Source organism: Hyperoodon ampullatus (assembly GCF_949752795.1).
Source record: "Hyperoodon ampullatus genome assembly, chromosome: 2".
Lineage (NCBI taxonomy): Eukaryota > Metazoa > Chordata > Mammalia > Artiodactyla > Ziphiidae > Hyperoodon > Hyperoodon ampullatus.
In genome coordinates this window covers 45,304,394-45,323,030 of record NC_136915.1, presented here as the reverse complement: position 1 = coordinate 45,323,030, position 18,637 = coordinate 45,304,394, and the positions used below count along the sequence as shown (strand labels likewise).

At 45.4% G+C, this 18,637-nt stretch overlaps 2 protein-coding genes across 5 annotated transcripts in view; one reads left to right on the top strand and one right to left on the bottom strand.

Moving 5' to 3' along the window:
* Window positions 1-350: 350 nt before the first annotated feature.
* ECHDC2 (enoyl-CoA hydratase domain containing 2) lies at window positions 351-13,570 on the top strand (the record flags this gene model as incomplete). 4 transcript variants are annotated; one of them, XM_079698392.1, is made up of 9 exons in its annotated part: window positions 351-416; window positions 487-574; window positions 3,013-3,099; window positions 3,941-4,033; window positions 5,462-5,518; window positions 5,736-5,923; window positions 10,579-10,629; window positions 12,040-12,087; window positions 12,939-13,570. In XM_079698392.1, 9 exons carry the CDS (start codon window positions 366-368, stop codon window positions 13,014-13,016), a joined length of 741 nt encoding a protein of 246 aa, XP_079554518.1. In that variant the 3' UTR covers window positions 13,017-13,570. The 4 variants fall into 4 exon arrangements, with proteins under 4 accessions (XP_079554518.1, XP_079554521.1, XP_079554520.1 ...); XM_079698394.1 differs by having other exon boundaries at window positions 357-407; XM_079698393.1 differs by lacking the exon at window positions 3,941-4,033 and having other exon boundaries at window positions 366-416.
* Window positions 13,571-16,884: 3,314 nt separating this feature from the next.
* Window positions 16,885-18,637, bottom strand: part of ZYG11A (zyg-11 family member A, cell cycle regulator) — a gene marked incomplete at both ends in the record, with an annotated part of 58,580 nt that continues 56,827 nt past the window's right edge. The window contains one exon of the mRNA XM_079698303.1: window positions 16,885-17,048. Within this exon, the coding sequence (XP_079554429.1) occupies window positions 16,885-17,048 (164 nt within the window). The remainder of the gene's footprint in view (window positions 17,049-18,637) is intronic.

Genomic DNA, 18,637 nt, shown 5'->3' with positions numbered 1-18,637 from the left:
GTCCGGCTATGGAGAAAAGAAGAATGGAGAGATACGTGAAATTGAAGAAGGGGTGTGTGGTGTGTGTGTGTCTCACAATGGCAGAAGCAGGCAGGAACCACTGTGGCAGTCATTCTTGTCCCTCTCCCCATGTTGCACCAAGGTTCACAAGCCCTTCTACTTCTTCTGTGAGGCAGAAGGGGCAAGAGTTATTCTCCCCGTTTTATGGTTGGGAAAACTGAGGCCTGGTGTATGAGACTTGCCCCAAGTTACACTGCTCATCGAGGGTAGAGGCTTCCCAGATCCCAGGCCCCAGCCCAGGAGTGAGCAGGGCAGCTGGCTCACCCAAGGCTGCCCTGTCCCCTGCAGGAATCACTGAGATTTTGATGAACAGACCAAGCGCCCGCAATGCCCTGGGGAACGTCTTCGTTAGTGAGGTGAGAAAGGGTGGGCACGAGAGTGGGCTGGGGCTGGCTTGGGAGGTATCTGATGGAGTCTCCTCTGCAGCTGCTGGAAGCTCTGGCCCAGCTGCGGGAGGACCGGCAAGTGCGTGTCCTGATCTTCAGAAGTGGAGTGAAGGGTGTATTCTGTGCAGGTGGGTTTCCTTTCCAGCCCCTATGCTGCGGCTCAGCAGGGCTCCCCCCAGCCTGCAGGGCATTTGTGGGGCGGGGGGGTCCTTAGGTCAGCTCCAGCACAGGACTCATTATTCCCATTTTAGAGATGTGAACTCGGCGGTAAAATTCCTTGCCTAGGGTTACACAGATAGTAAGAATTCAGTTTGAACTTGGCCTCTCTGACCCCCAAATCCTTGTTCTTCCTGCTGCACCACCCACTGTTCTGACCCTTCACTGAGGAAATGAGGAAGCTGAGTCCAAAGACATTCACAAGGTCTGTGGCCAAGGTGGGACTCTGTGCCCCTTTGCCCACCTACAAGATCCCAGTCCGTCAAAAAAACTCTTCAATGTCTCTGCACCATTTGGTCCTCGCCACGCACTTCATTTCAAAGATGAGAAATGCCGCATCCCAGGCCCACAACAAGCAAATGAATGAGAGCTGAGCTAAGAACTGGCACTGGGGAGGCGGGAAGAGGCTGTGGAAGGCTAGGGTGGGAGGAGTGTGATGCTTAGGAGTTTTCAAGGAGATTTGGCTCAGTCCCTAGGTCTCAGCTGTCCAGATCACGGTGACCAGCTCGGGGTCTGCCATGGCAGGATAAGTATGTGGACCAGTCTGCCTGACCCCGCTGCCCTGGCTGAGGCCCTCCTCCTCCCCTGGCCTCTTCCTCTGGCTCCACCTCTATCTGACCTCTTCTATCATGGTCACTTCACGCCCCTGTTAGCCCCACTCCTCACTACCCCAACTAAGGACAGGGAAGTAAGGGAGCTGCAGGAGGTCTGCCCCTGACTTGCTCTGGAATCCTGGGCTAGTCCCTGTCCCTCTCTGGGCCTCAGTTTCCCCATCTCTCACTGAGGGGCTGGAACTAATCAAAGAATTCCAAGGGCTCTCCCAACTGACTTTCGGATAATCTAACATTGCGAAGGCTATATTCACCCCTTACTCCCGCCTCAGGCCCCTGCCATCTGGCCTTTGATGACGCCTCCATTGTCACTACTCTCACCAAGGTCCCTGCCCACCTCCATGCCACTGGGCCCTGCACTCACTCCTCAGTTCTCATCTTACTTGACCTCTCAGCCTCCTTGGACCCCACCAACCCCTTCTGTTAAAAAAAAATAATTATACAGTGATGTATGTCAATTATTTCTCAATAAAACTGGAAAAAAATAACTAAGAAATTTTTATTTTATTACTATTTAACATAGTTTTTGAATTGTCAAATATATATATATTACACAAAAATTTACATTTTAATCATTTTTAAGTGTAAAATTCAGTGGCATTAAGTACATTCACAAGGTTATTCAACAATTACCACTGTCCATTTCCAGAAAATTTTCATCATCCCAAATAAACTCTATACCCATTAAGCAATTCCTCCCCATTCGCCCAACCCCTGGTAACCTCTGTTCTACTTTCTATCTTTACGAATTTGCCTATTCTAGGTACCTCATACAAGTGGAATCATATATTTGTCCTTTCATGTCTGGCTTATTTCACTTAGTATAATGTCCTTCATGTTCATCCATGTTGTAGCATATTGCAGAATTTCTATCCTTTTAAAAAATGAATATTCCATTTTATATATATATATAAATTATATATATATATTTTTTTCCACATTTATTTTGTTTATCCATCTGTTGATAGACCTGGGTTTGTTTATACCTTTTGGCTATTGTGATTAATACTGCTATGAACATTGGTGTGCAAGTATCTGAGTCCTTGCCTTCAGTTCTTTGGGGTATACACTTAGGAACAGAATTGCTGGACCATACAGTAATCCTATGTTTAACTTTTTGAGGAGCCACCAAAATATTTTTCACAGTAGCTGCATCATTTTACATTCCCACTAGCAATGCATCAGGGTTCTCCACATCCATGCCAACACTTTTTTGTTTTTGTTGTTGTTGTTTATAATCACCATCCTAATGGGTGTAAAGGGGTATCTCATTGTGGTTTTTATTTGCATTTCCCTAATGACTAATGATGTTGAGCATCTTCTCCTGTGCTTACTGACTTATCGTCTTTGGAGAAATATCTATTCAAGTCCTTTGTCCTTTGTGGGTTTTGTTTTTGGTTTTGTTTTTAGTTGTAGGAAGTCTTTATATATCCTAGATATCAATTCCTCACCAGTTATATGATTTGCCAATATTTTCTTCCACTCGTGGGTTGTCTTTGCTCTCTTGATAGTGTCCTTTGATGCACAAAAGTTTTAAATTTTGATGAAATCCAGTCTATCTTTTTGTTGTTGTTGCATCTCTCCTTTTTTTGACCACCCCCACCCCCCACCCCTGGCTTCCCTAACCATGTTTTCCCAGTGTTTCTCTTTCCTCTCTGGCTGCTTCTCTTCAGATTTCCTTTGCTGGATCCTTTGACAGCCCGGAATGCAGTAACGGGCTGTCACCCTTGCATCTGCAGGTGCAGACCTGAAGGAGCGGGAGCAGATGAGTGAGGCGGAGGTGGGGGTCTTTGTCCAGCGGCTCCGAGGCCTGATGAATGAGATTGGTGAGGGTCCTGGAGTGCGGAGGAGGAGGGCATTCCGGGGCCCTGCTGGTCCCAGCCTCACCCCACCCACCACTCTACTCTAAAGACAGAACAGTTTCTGTTGTGAGCTCTGTGGAGAGACAGATGATTCTGGGTGTGGGGGGAAAGGGGCGAGGGCAGGGAACAAGGAATTCTGCAAGGGGGAGGGTGTGGCGAGGGTTCAGAGGGCATTTTTCCCAGGGGGAGCCCTGGCTTCTCAGCCTTTGTGCCCTGCTGGTTATGACCCCCAACCCCTGTGCCCTCAGGGTGCAAGCCTGGACTTTTCAGAGTCAGGTTTCACCAAGCATGCTTTCAGGCTTTGACAATGGCTGTTCTTTTAACTGGAATATCCCTCCTTGGCCATCTGAACTTTCTACTTGTTCTTTAAGACCACCAGTGCCTCCTCCTCCAGGAAGCTGTCCCTGATCCATCCTCCAAGCTTCCTTTATCAGAGCACTGATTACCTGGGTCATCATTGCCTGTTTACAGGTCTGCCTTCCCCACGTCTGATTCAGTTGTGTTCCCAGCACTCAGTATGGGGCTTGGCACACAGAATGAGAAGGGAGTGCAAAAAGGCTGGTCCCAGGGAGGCCAGCAGGAGATTACCCTGCCCATCTCCCCACTCCCGATCCCCAGCTGATGGCACAACTCTCCCCAGTGGGAAAACCAACCTCTAAGGTAACCTGGCTGAGGTACCAGGTAAGGTCCCCAAACCTGGGACCAATGAAGCCCTCTGTCCCAACCAGTGAGCTCCTCCCCTCCCTGAGACACTGTCCTGGTCCTGCCAGGGCCTCGCAGGCTGAGCCTTTCTTCATCTCCACAGCAGCCTTCCCTGCGCCCACCATTGCAGCTATGGATGGGTTTGCCTTAGGTGGAGGCCTGGAACTGGCCCTGGCCTGTGACCTCCGAGTGGCAGGTACTGGGCACAGGGAGAGGTGGGGTAGGGTGGGGAAGGAAGAGTGAAACAGGCTAATTCTGGGGATCCTGCAGTCAGCCACTGCTCTTGGCTTGCCAAGCAGCCACAGAACTAAAGGCAAAGTGGGGGACAGGGAGCTCAGGCAGCAGCTGGTTCCCCTCCTGGCCTGGCCCGACTGAGGCAGTACCCATGCTTCTCAGTCAGCTGCCCTCCGCTCAGGACTGCTCCTACCAACCCCAGAGCAACTGCTAACATGACAGCAGAAAGAACACAGAGAGGGAAGGCTGGGGACAAAGACTAACTGTTCAACCTTCCGGTTCTGTCCAAACCAGCTTTTTCAATCACGTTCTGAGCAAAGGTGAGCCGTGGGGGCGGCCTGTCACCTGCCCAGCTAATCACAAACATGCCTGGGCAAGAACACTGCCCTCTGGTTCATTGGCACCCAAAAAGGTTTGCGTTACTAGTTCAGAGAAATTGAGCTTTGAAGAGTGGAGGGAGGGGAGGATGAAGATGATCGATCACTTTTTAACCTTCCTGTCATGGTGGTTAGGTGCGCCCTTCTTGGAGGCAATCAGAGAAAGTCTGAGTGCCATCACGGTGCTACTCTCTTCCCCTCATTGCTTTCCCCCGCCACCCAGGAAGAACATTTTTAAAAAATGTGTAACCCCAGGCATAGAGGGAGCTTATATCTACAAGATACGTATCGAAGAGAAGGCATCAAAATACCAGGTCAGGTCACAGCCCTGAATCTGCTTCTCACCTGCCTATGTTTAGGGCAACTAACTTGCAGGATTTGGTGGACAGGAGGGTGAACGTCACCTCCTTCCTCCTGCACTGCATGGTTCAGGTAGCCTGTGCTGAGGGAATTCAGGAGAAGCCTGTGTGGTGGGACACCTCAAGGAGGGCTTGTCAGAGGAAGCAGAACTGGGGAAAGAGGATGTGGACCGGAATACAGGAAAATTTCAGGCTGACAAAAAGCTGGGAAAAATAACTGGTAGGAGCAGGAGTCAGCGGCACTCGAGGCCAAACCTGAGCTAAGGATGCGTGAGACAGAGAATCCATTAACTTACAAATAGGTATCGGGCACCTAGGAACCCCTGCCTTGTTCCAAGCACCATTACCTCACTTGATCCTTAGCAACTCTCTGGAGTAGGCAGAAGAGGGGTAGTCGTCGTCTTCCCACCCATGAGGCTCAGAAAGGGTAAGAGACTTGCCTGGTGAGTAGGGGAGGTAGATGAGTGCCTGGGCCTGCTGGCTTCCAGGCTAGGGCTCTTCCAAAGGCAGCATCTGGGGGAGCCTGGCTGTGGCCACACCACGAGGGAAGTGGCTGGCTGGAGGAGCGAGCAGAGCCCACAGGCGGTATCTCTTCTCCTTGGGGATTGGCGCTGGAAGGTAGGGTTGGGGATTCATTCTGTTTTGTTTAAGCAGCTTCCTCAGCTGTCATGGGGCTGATTGAGACCACCCGAGGACTCCTCCCAGGAGCAGGTAACCTCAACCCACAGCGTCCATCCTTCTTTACCTGTCCAACTCCAGTCTATCCAGCATAATTCCCTACTTTCCTCTTTTGCCCTATGTTCTGGGCTCTGCCCTGCCAACCTAACTCAGTTTGCTCTTCTGAGAGGTCTTGGCTGACTCCCAGCCTGGGCCTTCTCTGGCCTCCCACTTCCCATGCAGACTCACCACCCCTACTCCATCCTGGCAGGAGGGACTCAGAGGCTGCCTCGATGCCTGGGGGTGGCCCTGGCGAAGGAGCTCATCTTCACAGGCCGACGACTGAGTGGGGCACAGGCCCAGGCTCTGGGGCTGGTGAACCATGCTGTGGCCCAGAATGAGGAGGGCAACGCCGCCTACCACCGGGCACGAGCGCTGGCCCAGGAGATCCTGCCCCAGGTTTGATGATCACCCAGCACAGGAGGGCCTGTGCCATACGGGATGCACGTGTGGAGAGGCCAGGGGGCAATGGTGTCTCATGCAGCCACATAAGATCCATTTACCCAGATTTATAAAATTAACCCTCTTTGGAGTTTTAGCATCCATTCAGCCATCCAGTAAATGAAATCAGATTTTAAGTTAAAATGAAAATTAAGTTCTGAGGGACTGGAATCAAATAGGCCTGAAAATCCTCAGAACAGCACTGTAAAACAGAACTTCCTGAGATGATGTAAACATCCTCTACCTGTGCTCTCCACTAAGGCAGCCACTAGCCACATTATTTAAATTTAAATGAAAATTTTAGTTTCTCAATTACACTTGCCACATTTCAAATGCCAATAGCCACATGTGGCTACTGGCTACTGTATTGGACAGTACTCCATTAAAATGTCCCAAAATTGAAAAAGCAAGATTCTAAAGCAGATAGAGAACTACCAGCTCAACTTTCCGACCATACTACATGGGGGAAAAGTGCTTGAAATACATGATGTAGGACGTGTTAAGCTCCATTAATTTTTTAAAATCCTCAAAATAGCCTATGAGCATAGTCTCCCAAAAGGTTTAGAGACCCAGGGAGTAGGTTTAGGCCCTGCCTACATGTAAGCTCCAAGTACCTGAGAGGCTCTGCTGGCTTCTCACTCCTCTAAGAGGACCCAGAGGGAGGTCCCAAGTTTCTGCAAAGATATGCAAGCAGCTGAAATGGAGCTAGGTTTTGCTAATTTATAATACTGACTTAGCCCATACGGAGCATCTCATCCATCCGACACAATCCAAGGTATTTTAATAGTGTCCCAACTATTAGGACAATCCAGCTGAGCTGATTATCCCCATTGTATCTATGCTATAACAGACCCAGAAAGGTTAAGTGATCGTTCATCAAGGTCAAACAAAGTGACTGCAATACCAGAAAGAAAAACAGTAACTGGTATTTTGGCATTAATTTTGCATAATAAAAAAACTGGTATTTTATTTTAAAGAGTGCAGAATGTGTACGATTTTTTTAAAAAACTAAATAATGCATTTCAAATACAAAAAATTACAGACGTTATAAAATGAACTTAAAATATAAGCCTATAAAACTGTTACCCATACTCTATCATTTTAATATTATTAACAGAGAAAAGTATTTGAATTAATCATGAAGAGTAAAAAAGAGGTATTTTATTTTGGGAAAAAAACACTGTCTTCCTTAAATAATCCTGCCTCTTTTTATAACTTCGAGGTCTTCTTTGAGGGCAGGGACTATAAAAAACTGATAGTGAATTTGGTTTAAAAGAAAGTATTTCTTTTGTCTTCATTTCTTCTTTTTATTGATAGTTTCATCACATATAAATGGAGAGTCTGATGCTGTTAATTTTAATGCTGTCATGTTTCTGTTATAGTTGGTCAGAAAGTCTCTGAACTAATACAAAACTCTGAATGACTCAGGATAGTAGCTAATTACACTTCCACAGAGGGGGCCTATCCAGCAAGACTTGTAGACTACAGGGCTTATCTTTTTGCATAAACTAAATAACTGGGTCTTTGAGCTTGATCTCAAGATGATTCAGGCTTCAGATTTTTCAGTATATTGAAATAACGGTATTCTACTAATATAATTACTAGTATTTCAGGATTTAAAGGCAGCTTTGTATACCAAAACACGAGCATACCAAAAATTAGTACTAAAATCACTAATGCAAATGCTAGGACATTTTGATGCAACCTGAAAAACGAATCTTTAACTTCCAGCTGAGTAACTGGGTGCCAAGGATGAAAGGGTTCTTGGATGGGGTGAGCACAAAGGGTGGTGTGGTAGATGGCTGCCCTCTAGTGGACAAACTACTAAGACTAGGGAGTCAAGTGGCTGCAGAGATTAGAGCCCAGAAAAAACTGTCAATAAACACAAGGTCCACAACTTAACACTCAGATCTTCCCTTTAAATAATAAACATACCTTATCCTTTGAATATGGATTTGGCTACATTTTCCACTTGAACAACAAAGGGATGGAACATACTGTGGCCAGTGTGACTCACTGTTCTCATTCCAAATAACATGAAATGATCAATCATATTTCTAATAATTCATACACACACACACACACACACCCAGTGCACCCTTGAACAACACAGGTTTGAACTGTGCAGGTTCACTTATACATGGATTTTTTTCAGCTAAATACATACTACAGTACTACACGATCCGAGGTTGGTTGAGTTCGCGGATGCAGAACTCTTTATAGGGAGGGCTGGCTGTAAAGTTATACGCAGATTTTCCACAGCATGGATGGTCGGTACCCATAACCCCTGGGCTGTTCAAGGGTCAACTACATATATATATGTATATGTATATACACATACACACATACATACACACTCAGAAACATAAACGTGTGTTTTCAACACAGTACACATAGCTATGTAGTTTTTAATGTTCTGTGATGAGAAATCAGTAGTTAAATAACATATTCATGATAAGCAAATCAAACAGAAGAATAAGAAGGACATAAAGTAAAAATCAAAAGTAGGGTGACCCTGTTTACCTGGGGCTGTCCAGGTTCAACGTGAAAGTCCCATGTCCTAATAACCCTTCAGTCACTGGCAAGCCGGGAGAGCTGGTCACCAAAACATCGCTCAGGGCTTCCCTGGTGGCACAGTGGTTGAGAGTCCACCTGCCGATGCAGGGGACGCGGGTTCGTGCCCCGGTCCAGCTGCGGCTGGGCCTGTGAGCCATGGCCGCTGAGCCTGCGCGTCCGGAGCCTGTGCTCCGCAACGGAGAGGACACAGCAGTGAGAGGCCCGCGTACCACAAAAAACAACAACAACAACAACAAAAAAAACATGGCTCAATTCCCCAATCCCTCTCCCCAGAGATGACCACTGTTAACAGTTTGCACACTCTTCCAGAAATATTCATTGTATGTACAATATAAATTATGCACATATACTCATATCTAAATGACTCTAAATTCTTTTTAGGATGGTTTAGGGGACAAGGAACACACCTTTAGAGGCTAATCCAATTCTAACAGACATTTAAAAAACATGAAATTAAAATATGCATAGAAAAGAATTCAAGCAGTATGGAAAAGTATAAAACAAAAAAGTGAAGTTCTCCATTCTCTTGACCCTTCTCCCCAAAGGCACATCATACCAACACCTTTTACACAAATGGAATAATATACAAACCAGTATGCACCTTTCTTTTTTACCTACTACCTTGGAGAGTTTCCCATTTCAGCACATACTTATCAACCCCATTCTTTTAAACAGCTGCACACTTTTTCATTCATGGTATGGATGTGCCATCATTTAACCAGTACTCTAATGAGGAACATCATGTTGCTTACATCTTTATGCTCCTGAAAAATAGCTGGAGTGAATAACTTTGTACACCTTAGTGTACTTCTGGAAGTAGATGCCTACCTGGAGGTACAACATGAAAGAGCATGTGCATCTAATTTGCCAGTTCTTGTCAAACTGCCTGCCCGAAGCATTGTACCAATTTACTCTCCTATCAATTATGTATGCAAATACCTGTTTCCTAAATCACAGCTCTAATGGGCATTACCAACACTTTACAATTTACCTAGTCTGAGGTGAAAAGGAGCACCTCACTGTTCTGATTCATGTTTCTTTAAAAGTAAAGCTGAGCATACCTTGTGCCTGTATTTCTTTTCTGTGAACTAACTTTTCATACTGTTGTGAATGTTAAAAAAACATTATACCAGCTTTTTGTTAAGGAAATTCTTCTGTCACAGTATCACAAATATATTTTCCCAGTTTTTGATTTTTGTCTTTTATCTGTGGTATTTTTCAGTCTGAAGTCCTTCATTTTTATGTAGCTAGCTTTTTTATTTATGGCTTCCATGCTAACAAACTTTTTAAATCATTCTTTTTCTGATAAAGTCTTACTTACAAAAACTTCAAATAATATGAATAATATAGGAGGCAGAAGCACTCCTTGCCTGGAAGTGGGGCTGGGGATGGAGTGCCAGGCCTGCTGTGGCACAAGCTAACTGGAAGCAAGGCCAGTGAGGCAAAGACAGCCACTTGGATGCTCTTGCAAAATGCCCCCTCAGGATTTCAACCCAGGCCTGTCAGACTCCAAAGCCTGAGTTCCTAATCTTGACCTTTTTTCACCCTACTGGGGGAAAACCTGCTTGCAGTAGAGGCTTGAGATGAGAGGGGTAGAGGAAGGGAGCAGCAGTGGGAAAGGTGACTGGGAATCAGATCTGAGCTTCACCACTGACTCACTGGACAAACGTGGCCAAGTGCTTCACCACCCTGAGCCTCAATTAAACATGGCACCATCCTGGAAGGATGGGTAGCACCATTTGACCATTAGAGAAGTCTGTGGGCGGGAAAGTATTTGGAAAATGTTGTACATGTTGGAGGGATGGATTAAATGACAAGAACCCCGGATGGTCAGGCTTGGGAGGGTCAGGGATCAGTTAGGCTTCCTCCATTATAGAAAAGGAACATCAGCTGAGAAGTAGCAGGTACTAAAACTAACGAAACTTACTGTCAGTAAACAGCTGGATCTCTGTGCAGACCTCTTCCCCCACCGTGGAGCTGTGTGCCTAACTATGAGCACTGATCCCCTCCTCAACCAAGCTTCTTCTTTTCCCTAGGCCCCCACTGCTGTGCGGCTGGGCAAAGTAGCCATTGACCGAGGAACAGAGGTGAGAGGGTTTTGGGTTGGAACCTGGGCCCCACTAAAGTCAGTGGGGCGGCTGGGAGGTGGTGCTTTCATGGCAAACAGATGGACAGCACAGCTGGAAAGAGCTCGGGAACTGGACTCTTCTAACAGACTTTGAGTCTGACCTCTCTCTTTGTGCCTTGCTTTTACCTACCTACAAAATGAAGTGTGGCCAGGTGATATTCCAAATGACATTTTATCCTCATCTCTCTCCCTTGGAGAGAGAAGGAAATTGAGGTTCAGAAAGGGTAAGACTTATCCAGGGTCACAGAACAAGGGAGTAACAAGAACCCAGGTCTGCGTGGCTCCCAGTCCATGTTCTCGGGTTTGTGTTGGTGGTCAGTAATGTGGCCTCGTGGACCGGGCTCAGGTGTGGTGCCTTGGCTGCAGCTAACCCATCCTAGACATCAGCTTATTCATTCACTCATCACACACTGAACCTAGACCTGAATTGGGACGCAGAAATGAGTCAAATATGGTCACTGCCCCCAAGGTGGGGAGGGGGACAGACACAAATCACTAATAAAAGGTCAAGGGTACCAAGCGGACACCCTGGAGAGGTTAGAGCTGCACTGTCCATGTGGCTACTGGCTACGGTATTGGACAGTGCTGAGTTGGAGAACGTTTTCTAGAACTGGGACTTAGGGTGAATGAGAATTCCAAAAAATAGGGAAAAGTGTGAGGAAAAACAGGTGTATAAATAAGCAACTTGACAGAACAGGACGAAGGGACGAGTGAGACAACATAGCATGGAGGTTAGGGGCATAGGCTCTGGTGCTGGACCATCTGGGTTCAAAGACCTGCTTTTCCACATACTGTTGTGCCCTTAGACAAATCATTCCACCTTTCTATGCCTCAGATTTTTCAGCTGTATAGTAGGGAAAATAACCCCTGTTGTGAAAGGTACTTCTCTTAGAATAGTGCTTCTAAGTGGTAGTAATAGCAAGTACTGGGCAGTATAGGCTGGGAAGTTGCCAGGGGCCAAGTCATAAAGGCCTTAGTCCTCAGGGCAATGGGAAGCCAGCAAAGTTCACTAATAGGGGTGACGGGAGGCAGCCAGATGGCAAGGAGGGAACACTGGCTGTGCAAGCACAGCTCAGGCACACCCTCCTCAGCTCTACAGGCTATGTGTAATCCTCCCCACCGTTCTCGCAGCCCGCATTCGTCCCAGCAGTTTCACCACTGTTATGAATGGTGTTCCCTCTCCAGGTAGGGGATTCTTTATCTTCTCATCTCTCTTCATACGGGCTGGCATACAGTAAGCCTCAATAATTCTTTGCTGGAAGAATCCATAATCAGTAAGAAGTGGTGTAGGAAGTAGGGCAAGCTGGCGCCCAGTGCTGATGGAGATGGGCAAGGTCAGGCTGATCCAGGCACAACTTCTTTCTTGCAGGTGGACATTGCATCAGGGATGGCCATTGAAGGGATATGCTATGCCCAGGTACGTGTCTGCCACCAGTCCTGCATGCTTGTAGCAGAGGCCGGGCCAGAGTGGGCGGCCTTAAGTACTATATGACCAATTCAGTAGGTTCCTCCCAACCCAGAGAGTCAGTCTTTGTGCCATTCCTTCCTCAGTTAGCCTGGGGTGATGCCAGGGGAGCCACACTGCTCCTCTCTGGGACTGTTTCCTCAGCCATCTAATGGTGGTGGAACCTGCTATACTTGGGTGCCCAGAGAATCACAGAGGAACTTGAGAGAGAAGAATAGCAGCTTATGCGATCTCTGTACCAGTGGCTACTGTAGAGGCCAGGCTGGAGTGGGACATCAAAGCCTTGGTTTTCACCTGTAGGCTGTGTGTGTTCGATGGTAGGGCAGTAAACCTGGGGCCGACCTATTTAGCCCCTCACTCCTGGGTGAGTCAAAAATATTAATCTCCAGGTTAACAAATAATGAAAATACTCTTAAACAGGGGGTCCTGGGATTTGTAAGACGTAGTGTGAACCAACTACACACCAGGATTCAAAGCCAGAGTTCTTACCGCAAAGCCTAATCTATCTTCTCTACTGAGTAGCCTCATTTCAGACTGTTGCACGGGACTGTGAGCTCTCTGGAGGCATGCAAGCTGTGTGCAAAGAGAGGCTAGTGTGACAGGCCTTGGGTGCTGAAGAGGTAGCCTGCCTTCCCCCAGGAGACCAAGGAGCCATCGAGGCCCATACTGCTGCATGGCCCAACACCGGAGTCCAGAGACAGTGAAAGACTTGGATTCTGTCCTTGTCATGCGTCGAACAAGCTTGAGCGAGTCCTGGCCTCTGGTCCTGCTCCCACAGACTGACACTCTGTATGTTGTTTCAGAACATCCCGACCCGGGATCGGCTGGAAGGCATGGCTGCCTTCAGGGAGAAGCGGCCCCCTAGATTTGTTGGCGAGTGACTTCCTTTGAACCTTAAGCATGGGAGATGCACACCTTACAGGGAAGGATCCAGAAGGAAAATGTGCAGCGCGCCTGCCCTCATCATTTCACCTCTCTAGGCTTCAGTTTCCTCACAAGGACGATGATCGACATAGAATGACTGGCACGGTGCCTGGCACTAAGGTGCTGACTATGCCACCTACTGCTACCTTCGTCATTCCTCACCCAGGCTAGACAATCACTGGCGTCGGGTTGGCTTTGGAGAATACCTGTCTCTCCCTAAGAGAACGATCAGCTAAGGACAAAACAGACCCCTCTGGGCTTTTGTATCGCTGGCACTCAAGCCTGACCTCTGCATCTCAATTAGGTGCTCACCAGAGATGACAGGAGGTTGTAAGAACCACCCCCCAACTGCCCTGTTTCTTCCTCTGTACAACAGAGATAATAAGGAAACCCTGGCAGTGGTTGAATAGGCCCAGCTCTCTGCCAGTTACTCACTGTGTGCCTCAGCCTCCTCATCTGTAATGAAACTGTTGGGAAGACTAAAAAAAATAATAAAACGCCTGATGTTTAATCAACGTGAGTTATTATTCATGTACAGTGTTCTTTTAAGAACCAGATGAAATCACTGCTGTGAAAACCTTTTGTAAACTGTAACATGCCAGGCAAATCTTTGATGGAGCATTAAATGGCTTTCAGGAGTACTGAGAAGGGAACGATTAACTCTGATGGACAACATGGAAGGTCAGGAAATGGGCAGGTAACACTGGAGTTGAAAGCTGAAGGATCAATAGGCATTTGAGGCGAAAACGAGAAAGCCTGAGGGGAACAGAACGAGCAAAAGTGAGCAAGATGACGACACTCAGAAATAAAGGGTGGCTGATATGCACATATGCACACTAGTCTCAGGAGCCCTCCTTCTGTGTACCAAGGCCGGGGAAGAGACAGCCACGTGGTCATTCTTTAGCTTTCTGAGCCTACGCCTGGCCAGACTCAGAAGTCACTAAGCCATGGGCATGGAAACATACCAATAACATTGTTGACTTGCTGCTAAATACAAATGTGCCCCAAAGTTGTGCTCATTTCCTGAAAGGGAGAGTAACATAGAAGAGCCCAAGTCTTAGAATCAGCAGCAACCGCATGAGCAGTATCTATCTACTCAGGAAAGTAACCTAACTTCCTCTTTCTCATCTGTTAAATGGGGAGGATAAAACTCAACTATCGCAGAGGATTGTTGTGAATGAGACAAAACTTGGAGAGGTGCCCAGTGTAGAAGTGGACCTCAACAGGCACTATTTCCCACCCACCCTCCTCACATTAGCCTAAGCTAGTATCTGGTAACAGCACGTTCCAACGTACGGAACTCCGGTCAGGAAAGTAAGACAGCCTTTTGAATCACACAAAAGAGTGAATGAGATTGCTGGGTCATATGGTAGTTCTATTTTTAGTTTTTTAAGGAACCTCCATACTGTTCTCCATAGTGGCTGTACCAATTCACATTCCCACCAGCAGTGCAAGAGTGTTCCCTTTTCTCCACACCCTCTCCAGCATTTATTGTTTCTAGATTTCTTGATGATGGCCATTCTGACTGGTGTGAGATGATATCTCATTGTAGTTTTGATTTGCATTTCGCTAATGATTAATGATGTTGAGCATTCTTTCATGTGTTTGTTGGCAGTCTGTATATCTTCTTTGGAGAAATGCCTATTTAAGTCTTCTGCCCATTTTTGGATTGAGAAAACCATAATTCAAAAAGAGACATGTACCAAAATGTTCATTGCAGCTCTATTCACAATAGCCCGGAGCTGGAAACAACCTAAGTGTCCATCATCGGATGAATGGATAAAGAAGATGTGGCACATATATACAATGGAATATTACTCAGCCATAAAAAGAAACGAAACTGAGCTATTTGTAATGAGGTGGATAGACCTAGAGTCTGTCATACAGAGTGAAGTAAGTCAGAAAGAGAAAGACAAATACTGTATGCTAACACATATATATGGAATTTACAAAAAAAATGTCATGAAGAACCTAGGGGTAAAACGGGAATAAAGACACAGACCTACTTGAGAATGGACTTGAGGATATGGGGAGGGGGAAGGGTAAGCTGTGACAAAGCGAAAGAGAGGCATGGACATATATACACTACCAAACGTAAGGTAGATAGATAGTGGGAAGCAGCCGCAGAGCACAGGGAGATCAGCTCGGTGCTTTGTGACCGCCTGGAGGGGTGGGATGGGGAGGATGGGAGGGAGGGAGATGCATGAGGGAAGGGATGTGGGAACAGATGTATATGTATGACTGATTCACTTTGTTATAAAGCAGAAACTAATAAAAAATAAATAAATAAAAAATAAAAAGAGTGAATGAGAGAAAATATTGTGTAGTTGCAGGACTGTAGAAGGAAGCAGGTTACAAACTCCTCTTATCCAGTCACCAGTGAGCAACAGTTTGAAATATGGTTTAGAATAAGAATAAACCTCATCTGATTCCAAACGAAGGTATATAGCATTCCAGTTAAGAGTCTGGCCAGCTAACAGCACAAAAATCTAGTCCTAAAATAAGCTACTAATTCAAAAAGGAATTTATTTCTTTGAAAAACTTAAACAGATGAATGGTAAAACGTGTTTTGTTAGCTGTCAATAATAAGGTGAGGAAGGACTTCACACTCTATTCCATAGGCGGGTTTGCAGAGGACACAAACCAAAGCTCCTGAGAGTTTATACTGTGGGTGAGGCTGGTTCTCAGAAAAGCTCACTATTTTTCTCATCTCCGTATTAGGTAAGAGCACCTCTTTGCATCTCTGGCACAGCCCTTCCTTTTCCTCTCAGTTTTGGTCACAGTCCTAACTCAAATTAAAAATTTGAGGGACTGAGGGTTTGAGATTTATAATCCCCATATAATCTTTCATCTGAACACTCTATTCTCAGTCCTAACTTTTTTTTTTTTTTTTTTGTGGTACGTGGGCCTCTCACTGTTGTGGCCTCTCCCGTTGCGGAGCACAGGCTCCGGACGCGCAGGCTCAGCGGCCATGGCTCACGGGCCCAGCCGCTCCGCGGCATGTGGGATCTTCCCAGACCGGGGCACAAACCCGTGTCCCCTGCATCGGCAGGCGGACTCTCAACCACTGCGCCACCAGAGAAGCCCAGTCCTAACTTTGACCATGCCCCACCAGCACACCCAATTACACACAATGTTATGCTTACTCAGTCTAATGCGTAACGCTGGAGGGAGAAAGGTCAAAGGTAGACTACCCAAAATCATAAAAATATATTTCTCTTCCCTCCACCCAACAAGTGGAAGGTACTCTGGTATCTATTAAAAATAATTTTTTCCCTCCCCTCCAATAGAGGTTCTGCCTTCCAAACAATACATTTATACGTGTATGTTTCCTAAAACTTCTTCATGTACTTCTTTTCCAGTGGCTTCATATAACCAGGAATAACAACTTAGGAGATTCTTTCAAACATGAAATTTAACATAAATATCACAGCTTCCCCGTAAGTCTTTCTTTTTCCTTTCCTCTGACAAACACTCAGAGTTAAGAAATTGGCCAGGGCTAGAGAAAAGTAACTGGCATAGCTGTTCCAACACAAGCTCAGAGGTCTTCACACAGAGTCCAGGGCTTGATTCTTCAAAACTGCTGAAAGGGTATTCCCAGAATGATTCCAACTTGATTTGGGATCATGGCTATCATACAAACCCAACCTTCTTATAACTTATAGAAAATCAACCAAAAAAAAAAAAAGCCCAAGAAGGCAGTCAACTCACAAACTCCAATGACAATTTGTTTCAATTCAATTCAACATTCAATTGGTGACAGGGCAGAAGACCTGACACTGAGCAACAGAGCACCTCTGAAGCCCCTGAGGATAAGAAGGGCATTCAACAGAGAGGGGGTCTCTGATAATTCATGAAATGCATTCTGAAGTCATCTAGAATGGAGCTTGCAATGTGCTGTGCTTGGGGGTCTGCCTCACTGTGCTTCTGGATGTCACACAAAAGCTGCAGTCCTTCTTCTTCGACTAACATTTTGCAGTATTTGCTGGCTGAAAGAAAATCAAGCAAAGAAACCTGATGGACAAGTTGGCATCTTAAATATTCCCAAATTACCACATTCACCATTTTGAAGAAAGAGTACAAAGTTTTAAGCCCTGTGACACAGGAATTAACAGATAAACTGTGTCAATTTAGAAGAAATATGTCAGTTAATGCTTGGCTTGTGTAATGAGATAATGGATGATTATTTTATTATGTTTACTTCTGGACAACTCTATGCTTCAAATGTCTCTAATCCTAGCTAAAAGGATAAGAACATCTTTTATTACAAAAATAGTACAAATTTCAGGTTCAGGCAATATGTTGAGCTAGACAACCTAAAAACACCAGAGCTGGATACAGTATAATTGAAAAAAATTTTAATTCATAGTTGAGTGCACAAAGTAAAGGAATTGTCCAGGAGTCAGACACAAAGAGCAAAAAGCACCTAAAGCTCATGTAACCTAACCTGTAACTATCGTGAGGCAGAAAGGGACTATCAGTTTCAGTAATCTAGGAATTTAGATTTTAACTTAGGAAGTGAGAAGCAAAATCAATGCATAAAGCTGGCCCCTCAAAGGGCTAGACAAGACAACGGACAAGACAATGAAACATCTGCATTTAGCCTGGGCTCCTGGGGAGAAGTCTTTCCTGAGACTTTATAACCAGTCCCAAGTTGCTATAGGGTTTGAATTTATATTACCCTAAATATTCTGGGAACCCTTGAGCTGAGAAATTAATATAAGAATTAGTCCAGGGAAGCAGCCGCATAGCATAGGGAGATCAGCTCGGTGCTTTGTGACCGCCTGGAGGGGTGGGATGGGGAGGGTGGGAGGGAGGGAGATGCATGAGGGAAGGGATGTGGGAACAGATGTATATGTATGACTGATTCACTTTGTTATAAAGCAGAAACTAATAAAAAAATAAAATAAAAATAAAAAAAAATAAAAGATCAAAACAAGGAAAAAAAAAAGAATTAGTCCAATCCCAGGGAAACCTCTAGAACACTTGACAGAAGCAAATACAAAGCTGTACTGAAGGCACATGTCCACAAATCAGTCTGAAAGGATTCTCTTAATCAGTCCAAGAGTCTATTAGACACAGAAACAATGATCCAAAAACACAGCTAAGGCAATTACCAAGAATGCAGTAAAAAGAAACAAAGACATGGAAACATTTTTTTTAAATGGTTACAAAATATGTAGGACAGATTCAGAGAAGGTATAAGATACTTCTGATAGATGTTACAAGAAAGGAATAGAGAGAATAGGTGGAGGGTAATATTTTAAAAGAAAATTTTCATCAATTTTGTAAGGTATAATCATGGCCTGAAACCCAGGGGCCATATAACAAAATACTGACTTGTAAAAACAATGAATAAAATCAAGACAATAAACTGGGAAAAAATATTTGCAAGAGTTCCTTCAAATTAAAAGGACCAAAAAACAGTAAACAAAAAGTGAGCAATGGAAATCAACAGACAATTCAAATATAAGACAGTTCACCTTACTTAAAATAAACGTCAACTGAGACTCTCTTTCACCTTAGACTGACAAAGATCAAAAAATTCAACTAGGGCTTCCCTGGTGGCGCAGTGGTT